Below are 21,469 nucleotides of genomic sequence, written 5' to 3' on the forward strand. Positions count from 1 at the left end.
TTTACTACTTAAATGTTCGGGTTTGTTAAGACTTTGGATTGACCAAGAGCACTGTAGTTGTACAATAACAAAATTAATCCCCAGAAATGCAACTTGCCTAATAATTGTGCACACAGTATATATTATATTATATTTATATATATATACACACACACACACACGTCTAATTTATGTTTTGTTTTTAGATTTTTTAAATAAATTGGAAGTGGAACTTTCTTCAGTGGATACAAAAGGTTTTTAATATATCTTGTCTATTCAAGCTCTGCAATCTTCTACAATCTGCCTAAAATCTGAATAGTCTCATATTATTACCTCACACCAAAAATTGTATTTGAAATATATTCAGTGATTGTATAGAGAACAGTGATATTTAAAGATATCTCTTGCACATTCATGCCACTGACATTTTTTATATTTATTTAAAAAAATTAGCATACACCTGTGGAAATCAAGAGAACACCACTGTGGTTTATTTCCATACCAGTATAATCTTTAAACATCTCAAGGGATCCCTAAAGAAAACACAGAAGGCAAATTCCTAAAAAAATATAAAACACTAAACTGCTTGTTCAGAATGTATCAAGTGTACTAAGTGGCAATATTGGCCTCTGATTTAATCAGATGTCCTGAGAGAATCCAGGGAGCAGGCGTCGTGGAGGCCGTGGACCTGAAGATGGACAAAAAAAATAATATAAACAATTGGATCCAAAAGAAAAAAGGAAAAATTAGTGACAGATCCTTCCGTAGCTATAGTACTCTAAATAGCGATTATAACTAGAACTTCATGAGAAGATGCTGACCGGTTGGGGCTCCCATATGAAGGCTCCTGAGTGAAGGTGGTGGTGCTCTAGGACCCCGGGGTCCATTCTGCGGTGGGGGTCCACTAATCAATGGTGGTCCTCGTGATGAATGTGCCCCCGGATGCTGCAACAGTCCTCTAGAGGACGGGAAACCAAGAGGCGTATCAAGTAGAGGGCCACGGGTGGACGTTGGCCCATGTGTAGGTGCTGGGCCAAGCAGAGGTTGGGGCTTGTCAAGACTATGAGGGGCTGCTGGACCTCTAGACGGGGAACTAAATGAAGAACCGTGTGAGACCAAAGAAGCCCGAGAGGGTAAAAGATTATGAGGGCCAGTTGATCTGTGGGAAGGTGGCTTTAGATTTTGCATTGAAAGCAAAGGAGGTGGTTTCGTCTTAGGGTACGAGCCTGGAAACAGAGGGAATATTGCATTAAATAAGCATCATAAACAGATTAGACAAATTAATGTAATGAATAATTTTATCTTAAAGTAAAAAATTATAACAAGCTAACAAGCAACGCATTGAATGAGATTCATCTGTGCTTGTCAGCGAACTACAGCTCTGTGTAGTAACTGGCGCTGCATCTGAATGCACGTGATGGAGATATACTACTAATCACAGAACCGGCTTTACTGACAAGGTGCACATGACAATCACATGCGATTTATTGTGCAGCCCTAATATATATATATGAAACAAACCTTGCAATCCCATGTGATGTCCCGGGGGTGTACCTCCTGACCCCGAGGGCAGGTTTGCCTGCTCTCTTGGTGGTGGTCCAGACCCAGCAGGCAGAAGTGGTGGGGGCTTTCCTAACCCTGGAGGCAGGCTGTTTATTACAGGAGCAACATCACTGCCCACCTCTGCTGAAGATACTGGAGAGAAAAAGAACGGATATTTTAAAGGTTTAATTATATATAATAGATATTTTGGGGTATAGCATGAAATATTTATATATATATATATATATACACACACACACACACACACACACACACACATATATATATAGAAAGTATAAATATTCAAATAATGTAATAGTTTAAATAACCTCATATATAATTACATGTATAATTACTTTATTTTTTATATATATTTTAAATTGAAACATTGGGCTAGACGTACCTTTTTCATAATTCTGGGGATCTCACAAGCAAAAGTTGTCATAGTCATAAACTTCTACAATGGTGGGGAATTCCCATTTGATCTTATAGGACTCCCTCAACCATTGTATTAGAATCACCCCCGCAGCAGCGCTACCATCACTGCTTTTTGTTTTGTGCATTCATTTAGAATTGTATTGATCATACATAAATCTAATTTGAGATCATTTAATTATACCACATATTAAAATGTATCATAATGATGAGAATTAAGAATCACTTATAAAGAGAGCACTACATGAATGTAACTAGGCCAGGACATGGAAGCATGTTCACCTTGCAGATGGTCTTGGCGGTTTTGAAGATACTCCGCCAGTGTGTTGAGCTCCTCTGGGTACAGGTGCAAACCTTCGGCCAGGAGAAAGAGCAGGTGGCGGGTGGCAGAGGGAACAGTGTGGTGCTCCAGCTTGCTGCGCTCCAGGTAGTCCTCCGTCAGCTCAGCCGCCCGTGCCGCAGCCTCTGTGGGGTCCAGCACCCGTCGTGAACCGCTCAAGCGCCTGAACTCCACAATCACAAACTCCAAGGCCTGTTCTTTGGGCATATTTCGATGAACTGTGGAGAGGCAGAGGAAGGGTCAGCCAGAGGAGGGAAGGGGGTTACATATGGTGCTCAGTGTGAGCAACTGCAGTCGAAGCAGTGTGCACAAGAGTTCTACCTCATCAGCAACACACTGCAGTCTGGCAACTACTGCTTAACCCAATTACCACATTAAAACTCACTATGCACTCAAAGGACACATTCATGAGCACACTTGAAGTTGAAGTTTATTTAAGATTGCTTTTAAAATAGTTTTTTACACATTTTAATGTGACGAAGGAATTGTGCATGGTACAATTGTTTTATACTTCCATATGCATTCACTTTTTACATGTGACATTGTGCAATAGCAAATTCGTACATTCCGAAAATTTAAAATAATTTAACATGTTTAAAATAGGACTTACGTTTTTGCATAAGTTTGTTCTGTGGGTTTGTTTTTTAGACTTGAAAGTCTAGTGGTGTGTTATCCAGTTCTAGTTGTTAAGTGTGTGTTCAGTTTTTCTGTGTATCCATTAACATGATGCCTAGTGTTTTAAAAAGTGTATTTCAGCTTTAAGATAACTTTTTGTTAAGGTGAGGTTTTATAGGAATAAAAGCTTTAGTAATTATATTAAACATCTGAACTATTTTAATATTGAAGTTTTTTTAATTAAGTGGTGGACATTCAATAAAATAATGGATTTTAAGAAAAAGTTAATTAAAGCAGGTCTTTTGTTGAGGGCATTTCATCTATTTTAATGTGATGCTGAGGGTCAAAATCACCATTTTTTAGATGTTTTTCTTTGGGGGGGGGGGGGGGTTATGACTTGCACTACATTGATTCATTTTTGCTTGGCTTTAAATGGTGCAAACATTTTAAAAAATGTAGATTGGAAAAACTATTGTACACAAATCTATTATAATAATTATGTATTTTTTTTTTTTTTTGATCAATTATGGCTAATTTATTCTGACCACTCAAAACTGTTGATATTTTATGAAAAAAAGTGTAAAACAATCAAACTAAATTGTTGCAAAATTACAAGCTATTATACGGTTTAATTTGGAGGCATGTGAATTGTGTGTCCACAATGCAATAAATAATAATAAAAAAAACTTAGAGAGTGACATTTTTTTGTTTTCTATATTTCAAATGTTAGTAAATAGATCCCAGAAACCAGGTTTATACACAAAGATAAAGGTTGCTTGCTTGCAGCCCTTACATTGTATTTGAGGTTAATATAAATGAATTCTCCTTTTAGACTGTTCTGAAAGTTTTTGCAATTGTTGAATGTTTTTTAGGTATATTTTCAGAAAAGATAAATGTATGTCTTTAGGTGCAATCACAGAATAATGTTAAGGTTTTGTTCATTATATGATCAAAAGTAAAATAAAATGCCCACCACCAAGTCAAGGCTGTTTAAGGTTTTTTAACTATTGTTTAAATTTGTACAATTATTTTTATTTTTGGGAGATAGATTGTGGGAGTCGGGACTTACTTTTGAGGGACTCTGAAAATATGATTACTGTGCACGAGGAGAGAGTTACATTAGTCTGCTCGACGAGAATACATAAGGGGGAACCGTCGGAGCGGACATCTTGGAGGGCCCGCGTCAGGCCAGATTCCACCTGCAGGTAAAGCATTTCCACCGAGAGGCCGCGTTCCTGCAAACACTGGCCTATCGATTTGGGGTAATCCCTTTGAAAGAAGAAGAAGAGATCTTGTTATTGAGCACCATGTTATTGAGGGCATGAGGTGCTGGGGTTGGCCTCGTTTGTGTATGCAGTAATGAAAGGGTCAAGTTTTAATACACTACACAAATGAATAAACCAACACAAATAGCATTTTCAAAGTGAATTGAATATTAGAAAATAGTTGAAAATTAACTGGTTACAATTATCTTAGCCAAATAAATGCTTTTGCGTGAGGCATCAGTCTTCTCAAAGGAGATAAAAAGTTATAAATGTTACGTTTAAATATATAAACTGTAAATAAAAGTTACAGTTTAATATTAATAATAATAGAACTTCACACAAATTTAATAGGGTTTAGATATTATAAAAAAACATGTATAAATGTTTTACCAAAAAGTTGTAAATTAAAACATTGTAAAATGGATCTTAATAAAACGTGAAACACTTCGATGAACACATTTATGACAAGATCTTTTAACTGGATGATCTTGTCATAAATGTGTTCATCGAAGTGTTTCACGTTTTATTAAGATCCATTTTACAATGTTTTATTTTTTGTTTGGGTCATATTCATTGTGTATTAATAAAAACAGAAGTATGAGTTTGCAGTCAACCTATATTTAAATGTTCAATTTCTAAGTTGAATTCACTGTTTTAATAATAGCATTCTTTGTGTTTTTCATATTTTAATGATTGTTTTGGTTTAATTTTTTTTTGTTTTTTTGAAATATGGCTTTGATTACTGAACATTTTGAATATCACAACTTCTTAAAGAAGCTCTTATATAGCTGGCTAAATAAACAAGGAATGTGATTAAAATCTCAGTTTTTTGGACATACTTATTCTTTCAATTAAAGTGTTTTTAGCAGGATGAAAATATACAGAATACAAATAAATCAGTCATGTGTGGGGGACAAAAAAAACAAAACTAATTCAGCTTATTGCTTAGAAAAACACTCTTTTATGCTTGAGACCTAACTAATTTTGAAAAACGTATATTCAACGTTTCTGGAAACATTTTAAAGGTCCTTTATTATTTCTCTTTTTTAGATATGTGGAATAGAAACATTTGATTAGATTACATTTAAACTTTAAATCATTAGAGGCCTCTAAGACCCCCATCTTGAACATTTAGAATACTGCACATTTTTTTGTTGTTTTTGTTTTCCCCTTGAAGGCATATTTAATTCCTTTTAAAGATTTTGGATTATTTGTAATATAAAATACCCATCAGAATTCATTATTTTAACCATCAAGGATGATTTTGGATACATACGGATTCTTGATCTTAAACCTGACGAACCTTGTCAGTCTAACTTTTAGCAATAACGAGGCAGTTTCACACAACAGAGAATTTTCAGAAATCTAACAGTATCACACTAAATGTAAGTAAATGAGTCCCATATTTTTTTTTACTACATGCAAATTTATGACCTAAAGTCTGCAAAATGCATTTCTATTTAAAACAGAAAGCAAGTTTGACCCAATAAAAACATTTAATGCAACAGATTTTTACTGCTACCAGCAGTATATACGCACACATTCTGGTTGTTCACGGACAGGACGACACAGTCTGCAGGCTGTTTAGCACCATCTCCATGTAGCTGCTGGAAGAACCTCTCGTATATGGCACTGCGTTGAAGCGATGCATCATATTCTTCAGGTGAACCAGCTGTTACAAACACATTTACATGAATAAGTGGCTCCACAAAGAGTTCTCATAATTGCCGCAACTGCAGCAGTGAGAAACCAAGATGTTTACTACACACAAAAAAATCCTACCAGTTGACTGATGTGGTGAATGCTCATAGTCTGCAGTGCCAGAGTAGTCAATCCCTTCATCTAAACTTTCAAAGCTGCAAAATGAAGGAAGATCGGTGGGGAAAGGGGTTTAGATTTTAGATGCATAATAATTCACAACCAAAGAAGAGAGAAACAGGTATCAAAAAATGTAGATTTAAATCTGGAAAAAGATCAATGCTGTTGCACTTTGTTGACTATAAAAATAAACACTCATCTCTTTTGTCATATTCAATGGAACGTTACCTCTCAGTTTCTGGATGATCATCTTTTCTGTCCTCCCTCATCGGATATGGTGTTCTTCGAAAAGATCTGGGAGGATTTGAGACACTGCTTGGAGTAAATCAACATGATTATGATAAACATAACATAAGAAATATAAAACTTAGGCTGTGTGTTAAACCCTATTGAGTTGTTTAACAAGACAGGACTTGAAAGCGTCATATTAATTCTTCGAATGTTCCAAACATATTTAAGCAGTAGCTCCCAGTCTTTTGAAACGCAGTCACTAATTTACAGATGTGTCACAAACCTTCCTCCGCTGTGTTTTGGTGGCGGTCGTCTGCCTCCAGCTTTCTTCGACCACGACGACATTTGACTTCTAAATGAACGGCAAACTTAATATCGCAGGAAACAAGACAAATAAGTTTTGGTTGCACATGAAATTATGAATGTGCGCAACCATTGTTTAAAAAAACTAGTTAAAACAATGTTAAATATCCGCGACATTTGCTAAATTATTGTTATGAAAACACTCAAGCTGATGTGAAGCCCCTCCTACCTGCGTAACGTTAGATATTCAGTTGACGTTAAATTCCCGTTGCTCTGTGAATCGTGATAAACTGATGAATTTGCTCATAGGTTATTTCATCTCTGACGAGATCAGTACATACTAAAATAAAATTGGAAAATAAGCATTAATCCCAGTTACTGTTTGCGGCAAAAGACCAGCTGCACGCTCGATCTGACTTCCTGAACGAGAGTATTTGCGGAAGCATGTGGCGCCTCCTAACGGACGGGAAGACAAACTACAACGAAAGTGACGTCACTGCCCAGCCTCCTCAGGATGAGGCTCCTGAAAATGACAGTCGGTTTTAATCGATTCTTAAGAGAAATTCTAAGGGTTATGACGTTTCACCTAAAGAAACCCTTAAGTAAGATTTAAGAGATATTTTATTCAACGCCCTTATGGGAAACTTAAGGTCGATCTTAAAGGAAAGTTAGGCCTACACTTAAGGTGCTTTATGCAATCGGGCCCTGACATTTTCAATGAATGGATTTTTTTGAAGCGGATCCCAATGCCTGTTTTGTAATAAAGATATAACTATACTCATAAATGTACATTTTCAAATCGTACACCTATTTTTGTAGTATTTTTTACAAGAGATCAAAAATAATTTACTTACAATTTCAGTTTAGCTGAACAAGAAAGCACTCAGAACCTGTACAATTTGCACAGCCAACAAATTTGTATCATTTTTATCATTCTGTATAATGCCCTCTTCTTTCTCTTTACTTTATCATTATGTTTCTATTTTTAGATATGGTATTGGCTGTTCATGTTTGCTTTTTATTCTCTCTATTGCTGTTATTTATAATTAGTGTTATAACTGTTGTACCAAAGCTTAAACTGAATGTTCAAATGAAGCATAAAAAAAGGCTTCTGAGGAATAGTCAAATATTTGAGTCACCAATATATATTGTTGTATATATTGTTCCCCGTTTATATCTGTCAGAGTAAAAAAAAAAAAAACGTTTTCTTTTTGTGAAGCTGAAAGTCATAATTGTGAGATTTTAAGCTTTCAATTACAAGATCAATATCATACAATTGTAATTTTATATTCTGTAACTGCAATTTTATCTCATAAAATTGCGGCTTTTAAATCTTAATTAGGATGTACAAAAAAAGTAAGCTTTACCATTTTATTTTTGCACTCTTGATATTATGTGAAGATGGTAGTCTTAAATTGTTAGGTGAGCATGCTATGGACTATGAGGCATTTTTGTTTAGGCAAAAATGCAATTCTCCACAGATCTTGGAATTTTGGAATTCGGGTAAATCACAGTTGAAAGGAGTAAATAATGTCAGATAAAGTCTGTGCAACACATAAAACAGACATTTATTACAAACACCACAATTCAGAAAAAGAAAGATTCTTAATTCAATCATACTCTCTTATCTTTGGAGATTTAAGTCTCTGGAACTGCTTCAGAAAGTTCACATTTAGCGACAGCAGCATTAGGACACTGATATGTGCATTAACCATGGCAGAAAACACATGAAATTTCCCCCGAACCTCATTTAAGGGATGCCTTGCAGTCTGATTGAATCAACCCTCACTCAGTTCTGTCATTTTATCTAATGTAATTTGGCTTCATTTATTTCTAAATGGACTCTGCATCATACATCAATATAAAATACTATTTAAAAATCACAGTGTCTTGATTCATCAAGACATTTTGAAATCATATTCAGAATATGAGGCAATCAACCCAGAACAGATTCAAGTACAATCAAGAATAATGGGTTTTCTGAGGCAGGCATGAACATTAAGAGGAAACAAAGTGGTTAAGCGACTGGTGACATTTCCTGCAGAGACTAACTTGAAAAAAAAAAAAGAAAAGAAAAGAAAAAAAAAATGAAGTCACATATACATTTAACACATCTGAACAGAGACACACAGCAGACCAGAGTTTGAGGGGAGAGACTCAAAGACAGAGCAGTATGTATTAGATGCATGTGTTCCATATTTGATCTGTTCCTGGAAATGCAGATTAAAAATTCCCAGAAGCCTTTAAATCTCCTGGTTTCCTCAATAGCCCTGAGACTAGGGCCTCCTTGGAGTGCAACAGTGCAGTTTTCTTTCTTTCTGTTCTTCCCTCCAGTTTTAAGGAGGGTCTTCTCCATCCGTCAAAGGTCCACGCTGCCACATCCAATCCTGAGACAGCATCATGATTTGATTGGTCAGGTTGATCTCTCAGACAGAGGGGACTGGACAGTATGGAAGCTTGAAGGGGATAGTCCACATCTAGGGTTGGTGGGCTGATGTCAGGAGACGTGGGAAATGAGTCTGACTCTTGTCTTGATGTCTTGGCGACACAGTGGGCACGTTTCCAGCTGTAAGGCACACTCCATACAAATCCCACTGAAGACAAGACAGAGACACAGAAGTTGACTTTATCGTTCAGCACAAAGAGTTGAGCTAACAGTAAACAACAATATGTAATCACTTGATGAGCAGTTTTCTCCCGTGTTAATGTATTTTAAATATTTGGGACATATTTATAAGGAAGCATGGCACCATTATTTCATTGTACATGCTAATTTCTTTTATTTAGATCACAGTTGCCATCATCCAATGCATTGTCACTTAAGACGATCTTTAAAAAAAAAAAAACTTAATAACTGATCAATTTAATCTTTAACAATTCTCAAAACGAGTATGTTATAATGCTGTGAACTTTATACTTCTTTAGACAAAAATTATTTAATGGCATGTCAGCAGCACACAAATATATGATATAATTGTAATACTGGAAACAAGAAGATAAAAGGTACAAGAACATGTAAAGTTACAAGATGCTGGCATCAAACTAAACCTTGTAGCTCATGGTTACTGTACCACTCTAGGCTTCTTATGTCACAGTTAATGATCAATGATTGGCAACTTGCAACTGTGAAAGGCAATATAACAATAAATAGCATGTTACTATGAAAATTAATGAATAAAACACCAATGAAACAGTTTTATAATCTTCGCACGTTTTGGCTTAATTCTCTTATGGACTCCAATTCAGCCAAGCACAACACTCCTGCTTTCTTGAGCCTCCAGTCACATCCCTTAACCCAGCGGTCCCCAACCTTTTTAGCACCAAGGACTGGTTTAATGTCAGACGATATTTTTACGGACCGGGCATTAAGGTGTGAAGCATAAATACAAAATAAAATGATACGACTGGCATAAAAACTGTGGTATATTGTAAATATAATAATAAACATGAATCCACTGTGTATTCGCATGCAACTTTATTAGCAGCGTCCTCGTAACATCGCGCCAACATAAAATGAATAATATATAATGAGCAAGTACATCATGAATCCATTTTCCAAACTGTGTTTTTGTCTTATCCTTAATCACTATGGTACACCTACAATAAGTGTTTATATTCGGACTATTTTAGTCTGGTTGGGGTCGGTACCTGCCCAGTACCTGCGTGACTCGCCATAGATAGAAGTAGCTCCGGCTACAATGTTCTTCCGCCAGACGCGAGCGCCAAAAGTTACCAAATGCAGCTTTAATGTAAGTTATTTATTCTTTCTTGTGTGGCCCGGTACCAAATGACGCACGGACCGGTACCAGTCCGCGGCAGGGGGGTTGGGGACTGCTGCCTTAACCCATAAACCCAATGGTGTAAACACTGACTCTGTATGTTGAACTTTGTACCTGTGCAAACAGGGTCTCAGTTCAGTGTCTGCCATCTGGTCACAGCAGAGGGTGCAGCAGTTATCTCTGATGCTAACTTGCTTGAGCAAAGCTAGGCGCCTGTGTCTGAAATAATAGACAGAGAAAGAACAATTTTATGTGCTCTCTTTCTGGCATGAATGGTATGAGTCACCTGCTTTAGGTGATAACTAATGCATTATTCACATCCACATAGCAGTCATTAACACTTGGCCCTGTGTAAAGAAATTGAATAAATGGAGCGAACCTGGGCAAAATGATTTTCTCATCTGATGCGAGTGAGGCAAACTCATTAAATGTGTTGAATTTGATGGAGGGGGGATGGCGGAAGGGCTTGGCTCCGAAGTTGAACTCACACTGTTGGTAGGACATGAAACTGGCTGCGGCAAAGAAGCCAGATCTAAGACAAGGTAAAGCAAGTTTTAAAAAAAACTTCTTTTTTTTTTGCATTTGTTTTTGGTGGAGGAAGTGAGCTTTGCTTACGTGGCGGAGGAGAACACCTGCTTCTCAGGAGGCAGCTGGATTCCGTTTAGATAGAAAATCATCTGCTTCTTACTGAGGTCCAGTAGGAATCCTATGGCATCACCTAGAAAGCCCAGAGAACGCTTAGTATAAAACTTTGCAAAAGTTTTTTTTCCCAAATGGATGAAATACACTAAATGTAGGAAACCATCACATAATTGAAGAACTTGGGTGCTGAACAGGATGCTCTGCACAAACCTTCTTTCCAGCAGGGGTGGGAGTGAGGTTTACTGCGAGCGTTGTACCAGATCAGCTGCCTGCAGCCATCATACGCACATGAATACTCATCATCTCCAATTCCATAACCCTCCTGTACAAACAAACATGTTCTCACTACTGAGACTCGAGTTGATTTATTCACTCATGTGAGAGAACAATTAGCTTGTTTTAAATATATACCTAAAAAAATGTATAACATATGACCCCAAATTTCTTAATAAGTAACGCATATCAAATTCATAGTCATTACAATATCAGGACTCTGTATATCACTTGTAAAATATCAGGGGTGTTCACATAAACACTGTACTCTTCATGTAAATATAAGAACATACTATAATAAGAGAAAGCACAAATATCTAAACATAACCAGAAACACACATGGTTAAGAAACTTGCTGTCCTTGGTTGCCCAGCCAATCTGCATGACGCCGGAGGTGATGGCCGTGACTTCATAGTACCAAACTCCTGAATCCACACAGAATGTACAGCGGACGCTCTCAAATGATGATGCATCACACCGTGCCTAATAAGAGAAAGCCAGGTCACGTTAGACATCAATTGTTTGCACTAATCACAATATTTTGTTTTTTATGGTTACAACTAGCTATTCTTCCACAAAAGGTAAAAAGGTTATAGCATGCATAGAACTTTATGAGATGTTTGTGAACCATTCAAAGAAGTATGAAAATATGTTTTGTTTATAGAGTGGCCTAACTGGAAGTGAAACAGCAGAATTGCACAGAATTCTTTAGATTTCCACAAAATCTAAATCTTTCATATCTCTACAACATTCCTCATGCCTTGTGTGTACATGTTTGGTTTTCACTTATTTCTTTATTCGCATTTTGAAAGAGCCTTAAATAAATGTCTTTTATCTACCAATAAGTGTGTAGTTCAGTTCTGTTGATCGCATCTTACATTATCTTAAAACCATTTTGCTGCATTTTACCCACAATCATAATAATAGTTTGTCTCTCACCTCCAGTCCAGTAGGAGAGATCTTGAGATATTCGCTGACGTCATTACTGTTCAGCATGGCGTTGATGTTGTTTAAGTTGACCTTCTCATAGGTATACTGGCGCCCCTCTTTAATGACTACAGGCCAAAGGGTGACCAAAGATAAAATTATCAGCGAGACACAATGTGCAATCTTAACATTTGACTTAAACTGACAAAATCATCACAAATTACAAAACAGTTGTTCCATATTCCACAGAAAGTGAAATCAATGAAGACCAAAAAAAATGGATTGAAAGAATTTCACATTCTTTGGGAAATATTTTTTTTCTAGGTCGTTCTTCATTTAAAAAGTCTCAGTAACAGTAGTGGAAGATACTCACAGAGGTTATCAAGGCTCCACTGGGCACAAAAGCCCACTTGACGCTTCAGGTAGTCTGGATGATCTGCCCAACACTCCAGATCAGACAAACGCTTACTGATGCACGATTCCGACACTGTTAACTTGTTTTCACCTGAGATAAAGACAGGCTGTCATTCAAAGTAACTTTCTGAGACTCTTCTGATTGAACATTCTGAGCCGAGACCAGTTAAGACTTACTGGTTTGTGAGAACTTCTCTAAAGCGATGAGAGCAAACAGCATGACAGTGGGATGGGCCTCAGAACTCTAGAAGAACATCAAGACCACTTTAATGGCTGTAACACCAGCTTTAGTACAACTGATTGTGCAAAACCAAAGCATTAGTATAAAAAGAGTTAAAATGATCACCAAACTGGGATATTTCACATATATTTCGTAATATTCTAAGAATACTGGGGAGGAAGATTTGCATTGAGAATAGAGTAAATCTATGCAGCAATTTGAACTATCACTTCAAAAGAGGAAGGAAACATGATGTGACCTCTTTAAGAAACACCGTGTTAGTCTGTATGTTTAATAAAACCACGCAGCATTCTTACCAAACTCTCAAGTAAGTACTCCAGAGTTCCAGGGCTGAGGAGCGCAATGCTCGCTGGACCTGTAGACAGAAGAGTGAAAAGATGAAGTACTCCAGATTTATACAAATTATTCCTTTGGGCAATGTGTCTGACCTTAAAAACAGAAGCAGATATCTACAAACTGAGAGAACTGGTCAGTATGTGTGTGTGTGTGTGTGTGTGTGTGTTTGTTGCAGCCTCAGCAGAGCTGTCAAATCACAGGCCTCTGAGGGAGCCTACAGCATTCACAGTCATGACAGGTCTTCACAGACTGCAAACTCAGCTCTTTAGCTTTAGAGGAACAGACTTTTGCAAATATGCCATAAAAAAACCGGATGCGCATATATATATATATATATATATATATATATATATATATATATATATATATATATATATATATATATATATATATATATATATATATATGTGTGTGTGTGTACACTATGTGTGTGTATGCATGTTCCTTACCAGCCAGTTTCTCCGCCAGACAGCCCAGGACTGCTGTGGTGTTGCGGTGTTTGGCTGGGATGAGGGCATCCTGACGCGCCACAGCAGCACTCAGATTTAACATGTCTGACAACTTCTGAAGAGCATCCTTACAAAACAAACTCTTCATCAATGACTGACTTTGTAATGGGTCAGAAAATAATGCACTGAACACGGAAACAACTACACACAGAAAACTGCTCCTTCGCCTTAATATTAGCAGCATTTCCTCAAAACTAAAAAAAAAAAGCATCAGAAGCAATAACATATTTTGACTGATACTTAACATATTTTCCACAAGGTTGTCACTTTTGACATCATTTCTGAATAAAAATATTCATTTCTAAGTGCTAAAAAACATAATGACTTTAAACTTTAAGTAGAGCATTTGAAGATAACAATATGTATATACACAAAGATTCTTCATATAATTTAACACATTTTTTTATATTTGGAATTTGAAGGACCCAAACCAAAAGAGGACATTAACGAACAATTAATCTTGAATCAGTACAAAAAACAGTTGCATAACATCATAATACCTTAATCATGAATCTTAATGCTCAGTTAAGCATGATTTTGACCGCAATTATGAAGAATAACAGAAATTATACCAAGATTTTATCTTGGTATCAACATAAAATAGAAATAAGAACCATTTCAGTGAAAAAAAAAAGCATCTGTTGGAATCAATTAAATAAAGCAAGAGGGATACCACTCAAAAGCAGCATAGATTCAAGTACCAGGGAAATGTTGTTGGTCCCATTTTCAAAGTGCTAGCAAAACTAGAGCTGCATTACTGTCCATTAGCAAAAACAGAGGTGGAAAACTAGTTTGGTAGTCAGTGTTGTGTGTTAATGAATATGTGAACTCACTTTGGTAGGCAGAGGGCATTCATCCAATAAGAGGGTTATTACAGCCGGTCCTAGTGGGTCATCTAAAGGAATTACCCTAATTAAAGACTGCACCACTTCCAACCAACCATCATCTACAGCGTGAGAAAAAGAGGGACAGAGACAAAAGAGGATGACAAAAGAACAAACAGAAGTTCAGTTTATGGGACATGTCTTTTACAGAGCCAATATTATGACAATGCATTCAAACAACATTGAAAATGATTGGTTAAACAATATGGGTGTTTCCCAGTGCTAATGGTAATGCCAACATCTCGAGAGCAGATGGTCTATAAAAAGTCAATATTATATATATGATGATGATGAGCAAACTAGATAACTAAATTGCTAAGTAAAATTACACATTTATTTTACAGATAATATACTCAGAAATGCACATAAATTGACACAAAAGCAATCTACTAAACACATGCTCTTCAGAGGGTTCTGATGTCAGTCTTGAAGCCCAGAGTAGCGTTTCCACCTGTTTACTCCTGCATGAAGCTCTTAGCAGCCACCTGACGCCACAGAGTCTCAAACCACAACATGCAGGCTCAGCTCGGAGCAACAGATGCATGTATAAATAAAATCAACAGTCACAGAGGCTTGGGCAATGGCATAAGAAGAGAGGCAGGCGGGCGACCTGCATATGACCTTGCTTAATTTCAACCTCTGACTAGAGTGCCAACATTACAGTGGCACACTTGGATTCACTGCAGGTAACATCCATGACTAATTAAAAATATAAAAGGTGAATTTGTAGCTAAAAGAGCATGTAAACAAACAGCAGCGCACTGCCCACTGCCCAGTGTTTGTTTCTGCAGTCTTGAGGCTCTGAGGGACTTTAAAGCTGCAGTTAAGCTGCGACCCACTCACGTCAGTCACTGTAACAGAGTGACGGCATGACAATGGTAGCGCAGGGCATGAGCCAAACTTCAAAACCAGCCGCCACTAATACCAATAGAGCTTCCGCTGTTAAATTACAATCCTAATACTTCATCAGTAGCAAGAGGGTCACAGCAAGCTGCACTTGTTCCCCTGTTGGAAAAAAACAAGCCTATAACCAGAGAGGCAAGGTTCGGCTGGTTTGCTTTGGCTAATAACTACATTGTTTTCTGACAGACATTCAAAAGTATCTACTCATTCTAGGATTTACTTAATAAAACTCAACAATCAATGTTTTGAGCTTTATATAGTCGAGTAGGTGAAGTAGACAACAATGAATGTCACAGCTCATGTACACCCCTGGAGCAAGGAGAAAGAGCCTGTGACTCCACACATTCTCATTGTGCCATCAGTGTTGTCATTCTCCTGTGGTTCCAGATCATTTGGGTCATATTTACAATTCAGGTGATCCATTCAAAACAAATCAGAGTTTATATGAAGCAAAAATGGCACCATCCAAGTCAGTCAGTTTCAAGCATCTGAGATTTCAAGCACTGAGATGAATGGGAATGTTAACAGATAATTCTCTCCAGGAATTTTAGGGGGGTTTTAGACGTCATACCCTGGATCATGAAAAGACATGGAGATGCATTTGAGATGAATAGCAATCCAATCACCTCAGTAGGTGGTAGAAGTGTACGATTTACGATCTAACTGCCATTTTTATGATAAAACTAATTGTGAATAATTTCATTTTAGAGGACAGATGTAAAATTATACAACTAATATTTATGGCTGTCTTCATGGCAAAGTTCTTAATTTTCAAACTTGAAACAATCAAGTTTTATTTTAGCAGAAAGCCACAGGGAGCACAACGCTCCTCCTCTTTGTTGACAATAGCTGGTTTATAAGTGCTTCTCATAACAGGTTAGGGAAGATAGTTGTTACTGAACATACTGCATTCTCAAACTCATGTCATGAGTTAGCCAAACTGAAAAAGTGCATAACTTGCGATAAAAACGCAGTGCGATTTGGTAATCCCATTATCCATATTGGTAATTGCATATAAGCCATACAAAAAGTGACATAGGTAAGAGTATATGCCTCTGCATGTGCACAAAGTTTACTCCTCCTAATCAGAATGCCAGCATTTGAAAGTTTGTGAATCCCACAATCCACATGTGAACAATCTTGGATGAGACACATGGATGACAAGAGCATTAAAACTTTCTTGCATTGGCATATAGCGCAATAGCAGATTTGAACCCCTTATGGAAATCCTGCAGCATTTCGTGAGTCGTTCACTCACCCGTCTCTGCCATCTCATGCAGTGTGATCATGGAGTACGGTGGCTCTTGGTCACTAAAATACAAAAAGAACAAACACAATAATTAATGGCAAAAAAGTAGAGCAGCCTAATAGAGAAGAGGTTTGCCTGTGTGCCTCACACCCAGGGTGTAAGCATCTTATTTAGTCCTTGGCTGCTCTAGACATTAGTTATGAAAGCCTAATGGTATAATACGTGTTTGTGTGACACATGACTGATTGCTAGTGGAGGGTAGACTCCCGCTGCCGCTGGGGCTGTTTTGGCTTTAGGGTGTATGCATCCATTTTACAAGCATTTTGCAACAGTAAATCTAAGCAGCGAAAGCAAAATCCCTTGAGGTGCTCCTAGAGCGAGCCCGGTGCGATCAAAACACCACTAGAGACACTTAGGCAGGGAAAATAAATGTGCCTCTATTCTTCGTTGTGACACCGGTGTGGTTCATTTGTCAGTCATAAATCAGTGGTGGGTGGGTAGTAGGGGAGATGTTTTCAAAAAGCAGAGAGGCCAAGGAAAAGATAGTTATAAGGGTGGTCGAAAAAGAAAAAGAGAGAGTGTGTGATAAAGGTCTAATGCCCCCAGCCATGGGTGTCTGACTGCTGTGTGATGGTCACACAGGGATATGTTCTAATTAGAAACTGAACGGAAACTGGGTGTTAGTAAATTGTAGATGATTCATGTTGTGATTTTATGAGATTCAATCTTTCAATTAAAAGAGTTATGGATATATATGCTCATTACAGACATACATATTTATAAAATGTTTCCCCTGGTTGACAGAGTAGTATATAAAAATTAAATCTGTGCCACAAAAGTCAAGCAAATTTTGAGTTTTTTTATCCTTAGCTATAACAATAAAACTAGGGTTTCAGGTTTAAGAATATAAACGGCTGTCAAAGGATGTGGTTGACCCACCATAATATATTCCAGGTGTAATAGAAAAGAAAAGAAAAGCTGACACTCCCTCTTGTGCCCATTATGTATTTTTCTTTGGAATCAAAACAAAAACATTTCCTTTTCTTGTGAAGCTGCTGCTGCATATTTCTTTCTTTAATCTGAGATTCTCTTCGAAAAGTGACCATAAACTTAAAACTTAAAATACCCAGGCAATACTGCAGGCCTCGCCACCAAATCTGATGTACACACAGAACAACTTCTCATCTAAAATGAACATCCATCATTAGACAGCAGTAGGCCGGTTGTGTGGGAAGGTGTAAGAACATGTGACAAAGAGGAAGAGTGACTGGGGACTCTGACAAAATGTTAAAAGAAACATGAAATTCTCTCTGTTACCTCAAGCTGCTGTCTTGGGCAATACATTAAGATTAGAGTGAATGTGGTGCAGTGCGAACGAATGAATAAATAAATAATGGCATGCTCATTACAGAGCTGTGCCGGGCTTCTCCATAAGCTCTGCACATTTAAAGCTGCTTTATTTTGAAAGTGAAAGCTCTTGCAGACTGTGTGGCATCGCTGTGGTAGACAAGAATACTGGAAAACAACCCACAATGCAAACGGTGCTTCAACAGCAAGCCAATGCTTTTAGCCAAAGATGGAGAGATGTTATTGCTGACGTGTGAGTAAACAGGGAACTGAAATTGATACGATGTGCCTGATCCATTCCTACACAGATTTAATAACAACTCTCTGCAGATCCTCTTGTCATTAAATGTTCACTCACTTGTCAACAAGAGTCCTGATGACAGCCAATGTGTCCAGAACCAAACTGTCCACGTTTTGTTTTTTCCGACGTGGCTCGTGCGGTCCACGCCCTCGCCGGGGTGGTCGGACCGGGTCCCTGGGCCGGCTGCTTCTGGCCTCTGGGGGATCAGACACGGAGTTATCCACTCGCCTGAGCTGCCTGCGAGGGGCTGATCCCTCGTCCACATCACTGTCCTCTCTGCACACGCAGCTGTTCCCCATGGCTCTGCCGGATGAGCGGCCGGGCCAAAACTGCAGCTGTACTACGGTGAGTCGCAGAACCCGCACGAGGCTCCTGCTGGCACAGAATGCAATCCAGGTGACTACTATCATATCATTGGAAGGACTTTAAAAGTTGTCTCAGTATGGGTCGAGTAGACGTGTCGGTCATTGTGCTACTGCAGACCATCAGGAGCCAGATGCAGACGAGCAAAGCTAATTGTGCAGTCCACATACATCTTACAGCCTGGGAGGTTTTCACTCCTGAAAAACAATAAGCATCAAATTATTATCAGTGTGGACAGAAAACATGTCAATGCCCTTGAGCACTACACATAACCCCCTACTGCTCCCTGGGCACCACAGCATAAATGGTTGCCCACTGCTCCAGGTGTGTGTTCACGGTTTGTGAGTGTTCACTGCTGTGTGTGTGCACTTCGGATGAGTTAAATGCAGAGCACGAATTCTGAGTATGGGTCACCATACTTGGCTGAATGTCACGTCCCTCACTCATAACAACATATGTAATATATTATGATATGAAAATAACATTAAATATGTTATTTATTATTATATTTTATTGATTTAAATGTTTATTGATGATATCATTAGTTCCAATAATATCCAGGGCTTGTCTCCAGTACAATGTTTTGCTTTGATGCATAAAGTTTGTAACTAGTTAATATAAAATAAAATAAAAACTAACCTGACTAATTTGATATTAACCTAAATATAAATTCAGTTACTAATGGTGTATAATAAATACAAAAAAACAACAGAGGGTTCGTTTTTAAGTATATAAACTAAACAAATATTCTTGCTAGGATTAGCAGTGTCAATGTTAGCAGTGGCTAACTAACGACTAGCAAACCAAACAACTACAAAAACCCGATTTAAAACACAATAACCAAGACACAGACGAATGAACAATGGCTAGTGTACGCTTAACACAATCACTGACGTTTACAACGCCGCTGAAAGCTTATAAAAAACGAGCTGTCATTTCAGTAAATTAGCGTCAATAAACTTGAGTCTCTGTGGCTGCTTCTCAAATCAGAGTGAGCTGCCTAAGTAGGTGGCATTTAAAGGAGTAGTCTGTCTGTAAATGAAAAGATGTAAAACTTTATAAAATTTTATTTTCTTCCATGAAACACAAGAAGGAGATACAAAGTATATGTTTGGAAACTGACAACGTCAGCCACCATATACTTTCAGTTCGTGAATGCTCATATGATGAAAATGAATAACGTTAGTGACTCAGGCTGTCATTTTGTCTGTCTCCTTAAGCAATTTTTTGAGACTTAAAAACGCCGAACGGGCCTATGTCCACAAAAGCCTGTAGACGTGAATATAATTCCGTTAATGTTGTCTAGATAGGTAGCTTACTGTGTGTTTTAACACAGCCTTTATTATAAATGTCAGAAATTAATGTTAGCAAACATATAACTAGCCACACCTCCGACGAGATTAACAAAACGTTACATTATTATACATACACTAGCAGGTCTTGTATCGATAAATAATGTGGATATACCAGAGACAAGTATTTACTCACCCGGTAAAGCGGAGGATTCTCGGTAAATCCAACAGCACTGATCCGTAGGCCGAACACAAAAGACTAACGTTACACGGGAAGTGTGCGTGCTTTACTTCTCAGCGATTTGATTCGTACTCTCACACACTACAACCGCTTTAACAATCAACATTTTGCCGATCACACAGAAAGGCTTATACAGCCGGTGTTTGAGAACGAAAGTAAATGGCTGACTGAGAAGTGAAACCATAAAAACTGTCTGGAATCAGCGTGAGATATCTGGAGATCAATGTGAGCTCTGTGTGGCGTTAGTGATGGGAAGTCCGAATCATTTCCGCGAAATGGTTCTTTTGAACAATTCGTTTCAAAGATCCGGTTCAACAAATGATTCCGCTGTTCTTTAACGTCAGAACGAAATTCCTCCATCACAGTACAGAGGTTGAAATTTAAAAACGTCCCAAGAATGCTAGTTGTATGCACATATTGCTGTTTAGCCTGTGTTCCCTTTATGTTTAATAACGGTGTCTATTATAGACGAATTTGTCGCGTCCAAGTACAGATTGTTTTTCGTTTTTAGAAACTAAATATAAACTGTAAAAAATTACACTATAATTCATTCGCTTCACCTCCTTGGAAATTATTTCCCAAATTTTGATAAAATGCTATTTATCAATACCATGTTGGTATGTTGATAAGCAATCAAGTTATTAAATTAGCTTTCTAATTTATCCCTTTTCGGTTCTCTGGGCTCACTCGTGCCCGATCCGTTCCGACCGACTCAGTCCAACTCATGTTTAATCATTCAATCTGTTTTTGTGAACCGGTTCAGTCGGTTCATTAAAAAAATATGTGATTCAAGAACGATTCGTTGTCGCATATTTCTGTCTAGCACATGATGCTGGACCCAACCCCTCCCAGCAACCAGTAAAACAAACCAAATTCTGCTGAAGAGAGGGCTGTGTAAACAAATTCCAAATATGCAAGTGGTAAATACTATATTTGTCAGACTTTTTTGCTTTCTTGTGTGTGTCTAAGTAGCGAATGTTTATTTTAGAGATAAAAATTTAAACTTGAGGAATTTCAGATATGTTGAAATTTATTCATTGGGTTCAACACAAATAAATGCTACAAAATCTACAAGCACAAATCCGTTTGCTTTTCTTGACTATATTAGTCATCTGGAAATATATATTTTTAAATAACTAACTGGCTTATGTAACTGACAGCACACTAAAATAACATAAAATTAACAGCTAATTTAAAGTACATTTGATTATTATTGTCCGCTCATTTAAATTTTTACCCA

General features: G+C 37.6%; 2 protein-coding genes across 7 annotated transcripts; both read right to left on the reverse strand.

Moving 5' to 3' along the window:
- Positions 1–394: 394 nt before the first annotated feature.
- On the reverse strand, positions 395–6,982 carry LOC113061478 (nuclear receptor coactivator 5-like). 6 transcript variants are annotated; one of them, XM_026230620.1, is made up of 10 exons: positions 6,758–6,982; positions 6,509–6,577; positions 6,223–6,288; positions 5,959–6,032; positions 5,716–5,848; positions 3,981–4,180; positions 2,239–2,514; positions 1,501–1,674; positions 801–1,205; positions 395–667 (listed from the first exon to the last, which is right to left on the reverse strand). In XM_026230620.1, the coding sequence occupies exons 2-10, from the start codon at positions 6,568–6,570 to the stop codon at positions 618–620; spliced, it is 1,440 nt and encodes a 479-aa protein (XP_026086405.1). In that variant the 5' UTR covers positions 6,571–6,577; positions 6,758–6,982; the 3' UTR covers positions 395–617. The 6 variants fall into 6 exon arrangements, with proteins under 6 accessions (XP_026086405.1, XP_026086403.1, XP_026086401.1 ...); XM_026230618.1 differs by having other exon boundaries at positions 6,223–6,306; XM_026230616.1 differs by having other exon boundaries at positions 6,223–6,309.
- Positions 6,983–8,077: 1,095 nt separating this feature from the next.
- Positions 8,078–20,495, reverse strand: LOC113061480 (RING finger and SPRY domain-containing protein 1-like). The gene is made up of 15 exons (XM_026230621.1): positions 20,185–20,495; positions 18,391–18,893; positions 16,695–16,747; positions 14,483–14,595; positions 13,590–13,716; positions 13,101–13,159; positions 12,741–12,807; positions 12,523–12,654; positions 12,162–12,277; positions 11,562–11,705; positions 11,160–11,271; positions 10,923–11,025; positions 10,687–10,839; positions 10,422–10,526; positions 8,078–9,122 (listed from the first exon to the last, which is right to left on the reverse strand). The coding sequence occupies exons 2-15, from the start codon at positions 18,741–18,743 to the stop codon at positions 9,026–9,028; spliced, it is 1,734 nt and encodes a 577-aa protein (XP_026086406.1). The 5' UTR covers positions 18,744–18,893; positions 20,185–20,495; the 3' UTR covers positions 8,078–9,025.
- Between the last annotated feature and the right edge of the window lie 974 nt (positions 20,496–21,469).

Source organism: Carassius auratus, chromosome 43 (assembly GCF_003368295.1).
Source record: "Carassius auratus strain Wakin chromosome 43, ASM336829v1, whole genome shotgun sequence".
Classification (NCBI taxonomy): Eukaryota; Metazoa; Chordata; class Actinopteri; order Cypriniformes; family Cyprinidae; genus Carassius; species Carassius auratus.

Coding starts and splice junctions, on each gene's coding strand:
- LOC113061478 (XM_026230616.1), bottom strand. CDS start 6,570: ATGTCGTCGTGGTCGAAGAAAGCTGGAGGCAGACGACCGCCACCAAAA. Junction 6,310..6,508: donor CCAAAACACAGCGGAGGAAG/GTTTGTGACACA, acceptor ATTTACTCCAAG/CAGTGTCTCAAATCCTCCCA. Junction 668..800: donor TCATATGGGAGCCCCAACCG/GTCAGCATCTTC, acceptor GTCCATCTTCAG/GTCCACGGCCTCCACGACGC.
- LOC113061480 (XM_026230621.1), bottom strand. CDS start 18,743: ATGATAGTAGTCACCTGGATTGCATTCTGTGCCAGCAGGAGCCTCGTG. Junction 16,748..18,390: donor ATCAGGACTCTTGTTGACAA/GTGAGTGAACAT, acceptor TTTGTATTTTAG/TGACCAAGAGCCACCGTACT. Junction 13,160..13,589: donor TCTGGCGGAGAAACTGGCTG/GTAAGGAACATG, acceptor TTCTGTCTACAG/GTCCAGCGAGCATTGCGCTC.